The sequence below is a fragment of the Tachysurus fulvidraco genome, chromosome 15 (assembly GCF_022655615.1).
Source record: "Tachysurus fulvidraco isolate hzauxx_2018 chromosome 15, HZAU_PFXX_2.0, whole genome shotgun sequence".
In the NCBI taxonomy this organism is placed as follows: Eukaryota; Metazoa; Chordata; class Actinopteri; order Siluriformes; family Bagridae; genus Tachysurus; species Tachysurus fulvidraco.
In genome coordinates this window covers 6,758,696-6,773,920 of record NC_062532.1, presented here as the reverse complement: position 1 = coordinate 6,773,920, position 15,225 = coordinate 6,758,696, and the positions used below count along the sequence as shown (strand labels likewise).

The 15,225-nt window shown below is 40.9% G+C and overlaps 2 protein-coding genes across 2 annotated transcripts; both read right to left on the bottom strand.

The window, feature by feature from the left end:
* Window positions 1-1,491: 1,491 nt before the first annotated feature.
* Window positions 1,492-10,992, bottom strand: otop1 (otopetrin 1). The gene is given in 7 exon segments (XM_027171918.2): window positions 1,492-4,704; window positions 4,834-5,747; window positions 5,888-6,021; window positions 6,189-6,247; window positions 7,649-7,785; window positions 8,798-9,208; window positions 9,211-10,992. Coding segments are annotated over 7 exon segments (1,899 nt in total). The 5' UTR covers window positions 9,284-10,992; the 3' UTR covers window positions 1,492-4,533.
* Window positions 10,993-11,659: 667 nt separating this feature from the next.
* tmem128 (transmembrane protein 128) lies at window positions 11,660-15,225 on the bottom strand. The gene is made up of 4 exons (XM_027171680.2): window positions 15,072-15,225; window positions 13,722-13,854; window positions 12,339-12,500; window positions 11,660-12,063 (listed from the first exon to the last, which is right to left on the bottom strand). Exons 1-4 carry the CDS (start codon window positions 15,172-15,174, stop codon window positions 11,964-11,966), a joined length of 498 nt encoding a protein of 165 aa, XP_027027481.1. The 5' UTR covers window positions 15,175-15,225; the 3' UTR covers window positions 11,660-11,963.

Genomic DNA, 15,225 nt, shown 5'->3' with positions numbered 1-15,225 from the left:
TTTCCTTAGAATGTCTGAATCCTCATGAAGCTCGAGCTGGTATGTCTCTAGATGCCTCAGGATCCTCACAGAGTTGGTCTCTTTTTAATGAAGGTCTGAAATCCTCATAAAGTGGAACACAGCTGGAGCTGGTACATCTCAAGATGCCTCAGGACTCTCACAGGAGAGTGTGTCTGAGCCTCAAACACTCAGGAAGACTATTCTAAAGTTTAGGAGCTAAATACGCAATCTCTCTACTGGCTTTAGTAGACTTTGATATTCTGGGAACTACCAATAGTCCAGATTTTTGGAAGCGTGTCCATTTAAAGCCACCGTACGTACGGTTAAAGTGCTCATGAGATGGCACAGGATCACAGATCTGATCTGATTCTGCACATATTTTCTTTGGATACAGGAAGACAGGAATGGTGAAAGCCACTGCAGGTCCTAGATATCTACAGACTTCCAGAACCTCAAAGTGGTTAAAAGAAGCACAAAAAGAAAATCCATCCACCCACTCACCCGTCCATCCATCCACCCACTCACCCGTCCACCCATCCACCCACCCACTCATCCATCCATCCACTCACCCATACATCCAATACGCACCCATCCATCCACCCACCCACTCATTCATCCACCCACCCACTCATTCATCCATCCACCCACTCACCCATCCATCCATCCACCCACTCACCCATCCATCCACTCACCCATACATCCAATACGCACCCACTCACCCACCCACTCACCCTTCCATCCACCCACTCACCCACCCACTCACTCACCCATCCATTCACCCACCCATCCACTCACCCATCCATCCACCCACTCACCCTTCCATCCACCCACTCACCCACCCACTCACTCACCCACCCATCCACTCACCCATCCATCCATCCACCCACTCACCCACCCACTCACCCTTCCATCCACCCACTCACCCACCCACTCACTCACCCATCCATGCACCCACCCATCCACTCACCCACCCATCCATCCATCTAGTATAGCAGTAGATCAAGTTTTCAGAGAAAAACTAATTCTGATTTCATTTCATTTGTTTTCTTTATTATTGCTCAGTACAGTAATTATTTTGCTAATGATAAAATGTATTCATGAGAGAGAACAAAGTGATTTTCCAAAACGAATCATATTCTTAACTCAGGACTATGTAACTAAATGATTATAAAACAATGCTTTTGTGTGTACAATCAAAACATGCTCTGAAAGGTTTACAGAAACACTCAAAGAACACCTTAAAGCTTCATACATTAAACATACAAATAAAAAAAAAAATCAGTTTAGTGCTGTGTGCATGGCTGTGGTCGCTCAGAGAAATTCAAGTCTTCAGCATCACTGGCACCGATATGCACAAGAGAACATGATCCGTTCACACTGCGTACGATTCGTAAGAGTCATAACAGTGTTTTTTTTTTTTTTATTACAGAAAGACATTACCTGGGCTCTGAAATAGAAAATTAAACCAGAGAGTCTGTTTTTTCCCCCCACATCAGATAAGTTCTGTTTTGGTTTTTATCATCTTCAGGACACATAACGACGGCATCATAACTTTAGCACGGTGTCAATAAAATTAAAGTAAAGTTTCTTCCAGATACAAGTGAGAACAATTGCAAGTGATTCAAGTGATTTCGAAAAATAAAGAACAACAAAACTTAAAAAACAAAACAAAAAAAACAAACAAAAAAAACCTTCAGTGTTGAGAAATTGAACTGCACCAGAAATGGGGAAAAAACGAACCCATTACACTCCCTGAAAGGCCCAGACTAACCTTCTACATTTCCTTCCTAATAATTTCTCTACAGAGTCTAAATAATAAATCATATTTAATGAATTCTATACTTTTAATATGAAGAACTCGACGATGAGCCGGGAGATGAAGGGCTTATCGGATATCGGTATCGATATAAACTCACCACCTGGTTTAATAGGAACAGCTGAACACCTGCACAGTCATGAAGTTCCCTAATCAGCCAGTCAGGTGGCAAAAATAAAATCACCTTCACATCAAATATCGGAATGAAGAAAAAGTCTCTTTGTTGGTAAGAGGGTTCGGAGGAAAATGTAAAAAAGAAGGTCCGAGCATAGAGGAGATGACCAAAAGAACTCAGCATGCACTAAACCTTGAGGTGGAGGAGCTACAACAGCAGAAGACCTCATCGAGTTCCACTCCTGTTCGCCAAAGAACAAGAATCTGAGGCTGTCATAGGCATCTCGCCTAGTGGTGATTGCTTCGTGATCTGAAACCTAATACGGTCTTGTGCTGTTGTAGACCGTTCTCCTCAATGTTTGATGCTTTGATCATGCTGAGATGCTTTTCTGTCCACCACGGTTGGAAACAGCTATTGTTTGAGTTACTATAGTTTTCCTGTCAGCTCAGACCTCTGATTTCTCTCATCGACAAGGTGTTTCAGCTTGTAGACACACGAACCGGCCCACGTGGTCATCTGATACTAACAGAGATCAGACATTTTCACTATTTTGGTGTTTGATGTAACCATGAACCAGTCTCTGTATGATACTATATATCGTCCTGCTGCCACCTGATTGGCCGATTACAGGAGATAACTGCACAAAGGTGTTCTTAATAAAGTGGACAGTGAGACACTCAGATGGATTCATTCCACTAGACCTGATTCAAAACATTAAAAAAAAAAACCTTATTAATAAACTTGTTCTTTTATACATCTTTATACATCTTTTTTTTCTGCTCACAGTCATATCTGCTGTCTGGTTTTCTGGTTGTTGCTAACCTGAAGCATTTTTGAGTTAGCACCAACAAACTCGCACTGAGAGAAAATAACGAGAGCACCTGTAGAGTCGAGAAGTGTTTGAGTGTGTTACAGCATGTGTACAGGTCTGGGAAAAGTGCCGAGTGTCGAGTGAAACATCAGCTCACGGAGATGTGTGAACGCTCCTGTATCCAGCTCGCCGTCGGAAGAATTCAAAATCCTTCTGTTCACAACGTGGAGGAAAAAACCCACACGTTCTACATTCTGTCTAAACACATTGGAATTAAAGCAGGAAGCCTTTCTGTCCATTCAGTCACTTTGGGAAAGCGATAAAAAAAGAAGGACAAAAAAAAAAACAGGTTCCTCTTCCATCTGATTACATTAAGGAGAAGGTCAAAGGCTTGTCTTCTGTCCAAGAGAAGGAGAGAAAAGGTCACCTTTCAGTTCAATCCCAATAGGGAGATGATGGAAGGAATAGCTTCAATGGCCAATCACAATGCAGTAAACAGACGTCACAGTGAAAAAAAAAAGCTTCTATTGGTGTAACAAAACCTTCTATTGGTGTAATGACTTTGACAGAGAGAAAGCAAAGATCTGATTACAGTAGCGTGAAAGCTAAGACAATCCACTCGTGGATTGAATATGAAACAATTTCATCCAATCAGAGGAGCGACAGAAACCATGAGCTGTGCTTCCCATCCAAACACAGTAGAGAGTCAGGGTTGCATAGTTAGTTGACTAATACAAGTCTTCTTAATTGGACGTTTTCACTTTCAAATCAACGTTAAGGTTAAACGAAGAGCAGTGTGTTTGTGCAGGGACTGTATTTTAAATCCCGCCCACTCCTGATGGAATTCCTCCCCGTCCTACATTTTTTATTATCATCATCATTCATTATTTTTGTGTGCCCATGTCATCATTTCGAATGGAGTTAATATTTCCAACAATTCTAACGTTAAATTATTCGATTCCATGAAAGCATGCTGAACAATTCTACCCACTTCTGCAGTCAAACGTTCACACAACGTTATAAAAACCTTGACATAAACGTTGCAATATTTCATTCCGTCCATCCATTTTCTGTAGTGCTTCTCCTGCACAGGGTTGAAGGGAACCTGGAGTCTATGGCAAGTGGGCACCCTGGACAGTGTGCCAACTCATCGCAGGGCACAATCATACACACATACACCTACACACACACACTATGGACAATTTCAGAGATGCCAATTGACCTACAAAGCACATTTCATGAGTACCAAACCGTGACCAAACACCTTAATCAGCGTGCCTTTTCTTTATTTAGCTAACCTTTTGTCTGCTCTGTGTTCTAGATTTAAAGATCTAATGATTGTAAAATATCATTATTTGATACACAGATGTATTATTTGGCACATTTATTGCACTGATTTGCGTAGCCTAAGTAAACACAGAGGCTATGAGTGTCGTTATCTGAAGTGCACTTTGATGCATCCTTTACTAGTTCACTAGTTTACTTACTAGTTTCTGAATCAGTTGTCGCATTAACTACAAAAAAAATAGTTAAAAATGAAGACGTGCAAACCCCTAGACTGCACTTATTCCTGTATAAGCTATAAGCTCCAATTGCTCTTTCTTCTGTGCACTCAAAATTGTGGAGAAAAGGGTTTTCATTATTTCTCTTCTTTTTCTTTTTCTTTTTTTTTTGAGAAGAATTGAATGTTAAAAAAATGAGAAGGTAACCCCGGTTTCCGAGAACTCAATAAAGGGAATCATCATCATTACTGTGCGTAAATGAAACACCACACGGGTACAGGGGCGGGGCCTAAATTTTCCGGAAAACTTCAAAGAGAACGGCAACAGAGTGCATGCGGTAGAAGAGGCTCATAGGAAGGGCGAAATTCAGCACCGTGCTCCAGATGGGGAATCCGAACGATTCTTCCTCTAAACCGTTATCGAACTGTGGCCGGCACCCAAATGCAGGTAGGATCCAAAGCTATATACCAAACACACACACACACACACACACACACACACATAGAGAGAGAAATCCAGCACAGAAAATTAAGCTCTTATTTCAAATTCTAAAGCAATTTTGAACACAGGCATTAATGAAGATCCTTACTGAGATGTTGCACATAAACAGGAAGATGGCGATGTTCTTCAGGACCTGCCTCTGTCTGTTAGGAGTCTCTGGCATCCCGGGTCTGTGAGAATGTGTCATGTTCTCCTTGTTCCTGCCGTAGGTATGTTTTTCGTTCTCACAGTGTTTATCTGGTGACTCGTACGCATGGTTAATGATGCCGTCATACACAGCAAAGATTTTCTCATTTCCTTGGCTGGGGCTGAGGATGGAGTTATGTGGGGCGCGAAGGCCAGGCCCACGTCCTTCGGGCTCACGTCGTCTCCTGTACAGCGACTCGATGACAAACAGATTTTGCACGCACTTCTCCAGCACTAACAGTATGGCGTATCCTAAATTGGCCCATCGGTAGATGGGGGATATTGTTGCCCCACCAACGGCGATGACACTGCACCAGCAGACAAGCCAGGAGCCTATGGAAGAACCAAGGAGCAGCTTCGAATCGAGCGTCCTGGCCGGATTTGGTGCCGTGTCCATGGGCCAATCCTCGAGGCGATAGATGACCAACCCAACAGCACCAGCAACACTCATGCATGCCAAAATGATGATTCCGAACCAGTAGAACATGGAGATGGCTGCATGGCGTGCCTCCAATGACTCTTCCACATGGATAATGTAGATGACGAGCACCGTGATGGCACTGGCAAGCGCCAAGAGCCCGAAGGCCGGGCCGAGCAGCAGGAAAGGTCTGTCCCCTGAACCTGTTAGCAACGGCAGCGATGATGCAGGTTTTTGATTGGAGCGTTGGTCGAGGGTGCGGCCAACGTTTTTCCACATGACGAAGAGCAGCACCGAGACGAAGATGTGGTACTCAATGTTGAAAGGACAGAGATAATACAGACTGCTGCTGAACATCGAACACGCACTGGTCGTACAGTTACAGGAAGGCTGATCCTCTGGGGAGAGGGATAGAAAGAAAGTCAGACAGAGGCTTAAAATAAAGACAGGAGGAAAAGATAGATCTACATGTTTAGATAACAACATGATTAGATAATAAAAGAAAGGTTAGCATTCTCTAAGTGTGTCTTAAATTTACCCCAGAAAGTAAAGTTGAAGTTTCCGATTGCTGATAATCGTCTCTTATGGTCATTGAGAGCGTGTTCGGCTTCAGTCATCACTCCGTTACTCCAAATCAGCAGGTTAGTGAACACAGCATGAATCACACCAAACCTAACACACATTTACATTCACCTCCAGGAGTTAGGATACATCTGAGCAGATGACGGTAAAGAGTCTCAACAGTGGTAGCTTGGCCATGCTGAGATCTGAACTGACAATTATTGTACTTGAAAATGTACTAGTGAATATACCAGGGATAAGAGGGCGCAGAAATTTACCTCTCAAACGTCTCGTAACGCTTTACGACATCTTTAACGTGAAACCAGAGAAAATGTACCTGCACAATAAGAAAGAAAAACATCAACAATTGTCAGAAAACACACACACACACACACACACACACACATTCACACAAAGGTATCTATTCCTTATCATATGGAGAAACCATAAAACATAACATTGTTGGTTGCTTGGGTGTTAACAAACAGCATTAGTGACAACAACTGAAAAACTCATGAGAGCTCATTAAAAAGCAAACGGTCTTGAATGTGCTTATAGTGTTCTATAAAACATGCATGAGGCAGTTCAGTTGAGTTTCATGCCAGAACAGGCATTATATAAATTGAGATGAGAGTGCTGAGAGCATGGGCGTCCGAACCATTATATGTGGCTGGGACAGGACCCACTCACTTTTTATTTGCTTCCGACGCCCATGTCTCCTCATGAGAGAAGACTGGACTATATTATAAATGTAAGTCACTCTGGATCAGGGTGTCTGCTAAATGCTGTAAATGTAAAATGTAAAAAACAATGTCTATATCAGTAGGATAACTTAATCGATCTTACTATCTCTATTAAACTAACATTAGATAGTGGCATTTCAATACACTACACATGAAAACACTTATTTGCTACCAAAGCATTTTTTGTCAGAAGTTGGAAGAAACAAGAGAACCAGGAGAACCAACACAAACTCGGGTCTGAACCCGGCGACTCTAGCACTGTCAGATGGCAGTGCCACGCCAGACAAAAAGTCCATTCTTATCATTTTCCTACATGCATTACTTGACAACTCAAAGTTTGTTTTTTTTTTTGTTTTTTTTTTTAAACTTACAAATTTCAACCTGAAATTCAAGTTCAAATTAAAAACTCCCACATGGTTCGATTCTCCCAACCGGGGGCATTGCAATGAGTCATAATGAAGTTTAACAGGATCAGCAGTGACAGAGGGCCTTTTCTTTAAGCCACAAAGCACTCATTTATTCCCCGCAGACCCCTCACGATATAAGACCCTCTGATTCAGAGCTCAATTACAGCACTGAGCACCGAGTGAATTACAACTCCATATTTTAGTTCAAACTTTCGACATGTGATCCTACAGAAAGCTTTCAGGCTAAATGCACACAGAGATGAGAAAAGATACACGCTCGCTGTCAAATCGATTTACACAGCCTACATGTAACCTACAATCATGAATGCACTGTATTCAGAGTCTTAAGTTCAACTGAATCACTAGGTTTTTTATTTTAAGACCTGTCTTTTGTCTGTGATGCAGATATTTTCAATATTTGTACCATTAACTCAGCACACCAACATCTGCAGAGTGCAAAAACCTGAAACTAATAGCTTTATACTGATTGCTTGAAATGTACCTCAGGTTTTCCCTTAATATCACTACGACTTTCTTTACTAGTCACATATGAACACACTATGAGGCCCGGGCCGTCTGTCCCCTCACCTGTGACATCGTGTGAAGTGCATGTACGACCGGATAGACACCAAGCACAGGAGACACACACTCCTGGTAACCGACAAAGTTCCCAACACGAAAAGCATCTGTGATGAGTGATAGAACAGCGAGCAGAGTCAGACCACCTGTAGTAAAAAAACCAAACAAAACCCATAAATATCATAAATAGTGATGAATTAACACTAACATTGAACACTAACATTCTTATTTCCTCAAATATTGTAGATTCCGTAAATGTCCTCAGCTTGCGATTGTGTCTTAAAGCCACACTTTAATGTCATCATTAAATTCTCATCAAACTCTAAAGATGGGGGCGAAGTCATCCTAGAAAATAACGCTCGTATTCCTCGCAGTATAAAGCTGATCTTTAGTCAAATTTATATTGATTTGCATTGGACATTCCCTTGAACGCTTTTCCCATCAAGTGCCTGATCGGGAAAATTACCCACAATCCTCCATGTTGTCACTAATTCCTCGGCTAAGCAAACCATGCCGTGACTAAAGTACATGGACTGACAACCTTAGTGTTAATAATGTTTCAGATTTGTGTTCTTTTAACCACAGTGATAATCTCTTACCTCTGGTCCAGGTAATGCTCCTTGTACGTTCAAGGGTAGAGTTGTTATGTATGTGCTCTCTCTCTCTCTCTCTCATATATACTTTATATTGTGTGTGTATATATATATATATATATATATATATATATATATATATATATATATATATATATATATATATATATATATTGTTACTATAAAGGGTATGTAATAAATGTAAAGAATGTAATATTTTTCACCTGGAACTACAAATTTACGGCCTTATAAAATATAAAGATTTAAGCTAGATTTAAGGTATGTAATTGGCTTTTAAGGACCAGTAATACACACTAATATTTAGCAGGTACAACACATGCACATGTACAAACAGCAGGTAGACCTACAAAATATGTACCCTTGAGACTACCACCATGGAAACTGAGTTTGCTATGTTTCTTTTTAATAGCGCACAGTCCTGGGTTATAGGTTTGACGTCAGATATCTGTCTGACTTTTTGTCTGTCTGTCTCTCTTTGGCTTTTGTTTTTTTTTGGTTTTCATTGTCTTTCCTTTAGGATTGTGCGTAATGCGCAGCTGGGTACCTCGAATCCAGCTGTTGGCCGCGTCCGCGTCTCTCTCAGGAGGAACATTGCGCTTGCGATCCAGGCGCGCCACGTAGCAGATCATCCACAGCAGCTGCATGAGCATGAGCGTGGAGAGGAAAGCCAGCACCGTCTCCTCGGTCACGGTGGGTCCCTGGTACGCGAGCGCGAGCATGAGCGCGAGTCCCACGAGCAGCAGGTTGATGCCGTATTGCGCGCTCAGCACCTCGCCGTTCTTTTGCGGGTATTTCCGGCTAAGGCTGCCGCGCAGCGTGGCCAAAATCTTCATCTCGCGCGCCGAGGAAGCGGAGGATGAGGAGGAAGACGAGGCTGAAGATGAAGAAGACGAGCTGGGACAGTACTTGTTAACAAACTTCACATCGGTTCCGCTGTGCTCCACCATTTTGCTCAGCAATCCAACAGGACAACAGTTTTAAATGATATGGGATGTCTGCTCAGGTGTTAGTGAGAGCGCGGTTCCAGCATCCGGTTCGTGTTCGCTGTAATCTACCTATATACCCCTCTGTAAATCTGCAGATTAGGAGCTGGAGGTCAGGTTTCAGTCCTCTTTAGCGGCTCTGGGGTACCGGTGATGCCAGATATTCATCCAACACCATCCCTTCATCCCTCCACCCTTCTTTGGCTTGGAAAAGCTGCTTAAAATGCACTGGAATCCGATTTAAAGCGCGTTATGCAGAAGATGGACCGCGTGCCAAAAAAAAAAAAAGATCATACAACGAAGATTATCGGCCGTGCGTAAAATGCGCGTATTTTAACTATCCACTTGGCGCAGAGCGTGAGATTCTCTTGCAAAATGTAAGAACATAGGTGCTTTTTTAGCGGTGCTCGCTTGCACTCTTCACCTCTGTGTGCAGCTCTGTGTGGGTCCAGTGGAAATGAACTGAGGCTTATTTAGCTTTTCTTTCTTCCAAGGGTTTGATGGGAAAGAAAGGGGGAAGCTGGGTTTCGCGTTTCACTGGTCAATGGTCAGTCCGACAATGGCCCTTTATGGAATCGCCTTTGTGTGACACGCAACGCCGACATGGCTCAGGTAACCTTCCAAAAAAAACAAAAAAAAACCAAATATAAAAAAAATCCTTTTCTTCATATCCCTTAGCTTGTTTATTTAATTAAACAAACACAGACCGGAACAAAAGTCAAGAAAGAAGAAGGACCAAATACCCACACCATCATAAAACACCATGAACCCAGTTTGACAGTTATATCTGATGCCTAAGAAAAATTATATATAACTGTGTGAGACATTACAGGGCTAATTAATGTGAAACGGATACAGGAGAACACTTTAACAAAAGGCTCCATTATGACAACCATGATCAAGAACTTTCTGACCCTAGAGAGTCTCTTTCTTTCTTTTTTCTCTCACACATACGCACACAAACACAAAGGATGGATCAAATGTGGGCGCGTAAATCCTACATAAACGCAATGAATGCTGCCAATCAGCAGCGCACGGAACAGAGGTATAATGGCCACAACTATACTTTAATAAAGTCCCTGCTCAATCATGCAGTTATATCCAATCAACATGCCATGCGGGAGCAGAACAATATATAAAGGCATACAGACACAGTTCAAGAGAATTTGACAATGTAAAGCATGTCGAACTTTCAGGCAGATGCTATATATGAGGAGAAGAGTGTGTGCGCCAGGACAGATTGGAAACACGTTGCCGCTTTAACATTGACATGTTTAGAGCATGTCCAAAAAGGTGTCTAGCACCCTATTGACATTTAATGCAATTGATTAAATGTATTCTTTGGAACCGGGTATGAGAGGACATTCTCCTCTATAACAGTAGGAGGATCTGCCCATTTCTAACCACAAGGGCCACACAGGCGCTTGTACATTTCTCATCCTTTCATAACTACTGCCTACCCTTAGGCACATACAACCCCTGGAACTAATCTGGATATTATTAAACTAATATGGCATCCTTCCTACCTTCTCCCACACCACCCCAATGCTACGCTTCCTACACAGCACCACCAGACTGGGAACTCAGACTCCAGACATCATCATGGAGCTGCTTGCTTTTTTTTACCCTGGTTATGGCCATGTATCGTGGACTAGGTTTGTACTGTAGTAGAAAAAATTGAAGTGAAACCGAACTGTTGGTTGCACAATTTCGCTCGACTATAAACTGTTGTAGTAAGGACGTTATTTACATTGACATTATTTCCTGTCCAGTGTCACCACCAGGTTGCCTTCTGAGTCTGGTTCCTCTCTAGGTTTCTTCCTCATATCGTCTCAGGGAGTTTTTTTCTCAATAACGTCACCTCAGGCTTGATCATTATAGATAAATAGTAATTTAATCTATATCGATCTATATCTTAATTTAATCTATCTATGCTTTTGTAAAACTGCTTTGAGACAATGTCTATTGCTAAAAGTGCTATACAAATAAACTGAACTGAATCAAAATGTTAGCAAACATCCAGGATTAATCTGGGGGTGCTGGCTGAGATTATAGTCTGAGGAATTCTAGGATATTTCTGCATCTCACATCCGGATTGTAATATTTTTGCCCATTCTTCTTGGCACAATCACTCATGCGCTGTGATCTGAGATCTAATGTCACTTAATTAGGTGTTTCATAGCAAGCTGCTTGTAAACTATCAAATAATGATGAGATATCTAACGTGATCGTTTGTTAATAGGTTGCCAGGTATTTTACATGGATCTCTATATAAAAAAATACATATTTAATTGGATTTTATTCTGCCTAAAAAAATTGACATATTTAATATAACTCAAAAACTTTTTTTTTTGGACAATCTATTTGTAGCAACACATCAATCAAGAGAATTAAAATGCTAATAATTATACAGAACCCAAATATGATTGAAATGGATTTTTAATTCAGGAAATTCATTTGCGTAATTTTGTTACACTGAGATATTTATGTGGACAAGTACGTATAAAATTAAGTCACATACTGAAACATAAAAAAAAAAATGGAGAAAAACATTGTACACTGTAGGAAGATCAGCGTCACGATCTGTCTGAAAACGGAAAGCCCGTTTGTTCCATAGGACAACAGTGACAGTATCATCTGATATGCACACACACACACAAAGATGTCGTAACAGAAGCCAAAAACACAAGATTAGAAATGTGATCGTCTGTGTGCGTCTTCTTGCTTTTATCCAAGGAGTGAGATTATCATCACGACTCCCATAAACTGGGTGAAGAGAATCACAGGAGTGAAGAAAGACCACACGGGCCACAGTGCAATGTTAAAACTGTAAAACACACACACACACACACACACACACACACACAAAGTTAGGTCAGTCTGTACTTTCTCAGAGCTGCTGCTGTAATCATAAAGGCTCATGTGCTCATCCCAGGTCTCTAGCACAGGTTTCACTTTAACGTACAGCTTGAAAGGACAAAGTACTTGTTACCATAGCAACATAGTCAAGCTTTATACTAAACATCAATGAGAAATGAAACACGATTTTCTTGCTAAATGTGAATTTAACAAAGTGAATGAAGTGTAAGTGCACACACTGACCTGAGGGAGGCAGCGATGAACGCGGCGGTGGTGATTGGTGGAATGGCAGGGTATTCCTGATCATAATGTTGAATGCCTTTGAACCACTCCAGATACACAATGCAGAATGAGGCAAGGCTCAGACACACACCCAGCAGCGCCAGGCCTACGTTAAACCACCATCTGTAACACACACCCACACACCCACATACACTTTTTATTAGTTTTAGTAATAAAGGTATTAGTAAGCTACACAGGTGGATTATTAGTACAGTAGTACCTCGAGATACGAGTTTAATCCGTTCCGTGACCTTGCTCGTATCTCAAAGCAATTTTCCCCACTTAAATTAATTGAAATCCCATTAATCCGTTCCAGCTCCCAAATTCCACTCCAGATGTTTTATGTGGTTTGAATATGAAAAATGTACAGTACCTGTATTTATATATGACAAATATTGTATAAAAACATACAGTAATAAAAGAGAGTGTTAAAAAATAAACTGGTTTTACTATAAAGTGGATTATTTACCTTGTAGATCAGACGACTTAGCTAACAGAAGATGTGCATGGAGGTTGAGGGAGGAGTAAACAGGAGTTAGGAGGAATTTTGTCTCGTACGTACACTTTCACTTTCGTTCACTTACTCGCTACTGTACACTCTTAATGCTACTTTACACTTAAATGGAACTTAACTAAACTTCACTATATATAACTTAAATAAATAAACTCCAATACCCTGGTCTGTGGTTCTACGATTTCCCGTTTTAATTCAATAGACATCATCTTTTTCTTCACAGCACTGTCCTTTAAAAAGCGAGCTACACAAACACTAACTGAGTGAGACATGGGAAGCTGAGGCGGGGGAAACAGAGCACACGTGGTTGTTGTGGGCCTTTGTTCGGTGGCGTCGGCTCGGATGTTTGTATCTCAAAAATTTGTTCGTATCTCAAGGCAAAGATTTGGTTGAATCACAGCTCGTATCTCAAAAAATTCGTATGTCAATGCACTCGTATCTCGAGGTATCACGGTATTCATAATAGTAGCATTCATAGTAATAATCATTTTAAGGTTTAATCATTTTAAGGTGCCTTATAGTTTCTGCTCACAGATTTTAATTAAGAAAAAAAAAAGGAAACACACACAAACACACACACACACAAAACGGTGAAACTTAATCTCTGAAACTGTACTGCAGTGGGCAACACTGATCACACTGGGTAATAAAGATACTCAGTAGACTGAAACCATGCTGGATATCAGCCAGCTACAAAGCAGTAAGTAAGAAACACACACAGACACACACAAATTGCATTGTTCTTAGCATATAAATGTGGTATAAAACAATAAAAGTCTTTGGTACTTTTATTATATTCCTTATTCATGTTAGATGTCCTGAAAAAATACCTTATAATATCTTCGCTTTCCAGGATGACTGTAAAAAATTCAAGGTAGTAGGTCAAACCGATGGAAGCCAAAATCCAGAAGACAGAGTGGCGATTAAAACGTGGGAGTGGTTTTGAGTCTGCTTTCTCTTTACCTGCATTACAGCCGAGAAACAAATGAGACACGACCGAGAAACAAATGAGACACAACCAAGAAACAAATGAGACATGACCAAGAAACAAATGAGACACAGCAAAACAAGAGAAAGAAATGAGACACAGAAGAGAAAGAAATGAGACACAGCAGAGAAACAAGAGAAGTAAATGAGACACAGCAGAGACACAAATGAGACACAGCAGAGACAGAAATGAGACACAACAGAGAAAGACACAGCAGAGAAAGAAATGAGACACAACAGAGAAAGAAATGAGACACAGCAGAGAAAGAAATGAGACACAGCAGAGAAAGAAATGAGACACAGCAGAGACAGAAATGAGACACAGCAGAGAAAGAAATGAGACACAGCAGAGAAAGAAATGAGACACAGCAGAGAAAGAAATGAGACACAGCAGAGACAGAAATGAGACACAGCAGAGAAACAAGAGAAGTAAATGAGACACAGCAGAAACACAAATGAGACACAGCAGAGACAGAAATGAGACACAGCAGAGAAAGACACAGCAGAGACAGAAATGAGACACAGCAGAGAAACAAGAGAAGTAAATGAGACAAAGCAGAGAAAGAAATGAGACACAGCAGAGACAGAAATGAGACACAGCAGAGACAGAAATGAGACACAGCAGACAAACAAGAGAAGTAAATGAGACACAGCAGAGACAGAAATGAGACACAGCAGACAAACAAGAGAAGTAAATGAGACACAGCAGAGACAGAAATGAGACACAGCAGACAAACAAGAGAAGTAAATGAGACACAGCAGAGACACAGCAGAGACACAGCAGAGACACAGCACCACCCTAAAGGTGTGATGCAGAATTAAACACACTTCTGTGTTATTACAGAACACCTTAAAATATCATTATGATACCGACATCCTGGGGAAAAGATGTCTATGTTTATTACGAGCTGAAATCTGAAATCTGTTCAAGCATTTTTTTATCCCTTACTAAAGTTTCTGCACCGTTTATCACTCAGATGTTATTTATTATTATTCAGTAATCATTTTTACTGTTGTGTGTGTTTTTTTATTTAATTAAAGCAATATAAAACAGATTACTTCAGATTTGTTTAATACAAAGTCTCAACTCCTTCATGGTCAAGTTCATGTTTAAAGAAAAAAATGTTGTTGTTTTTACGTCATTTTAAGGATCAGGATCTTTTAATGGCTTTTAGAGATTTCTAAGCACTTACTCTTTTCTTCCTCTTCCGACGCTGGCTGTAAAAGAAGCTCTGCATCTCTTTTAAACCTATTACGAAGTTGAGCTAATTCACTCTCAGATAATCCGCCTGCCATTGTTTTTACTGGGTTTTGTCGTCGGGGAAATATGACGTAACGTAAACGCGA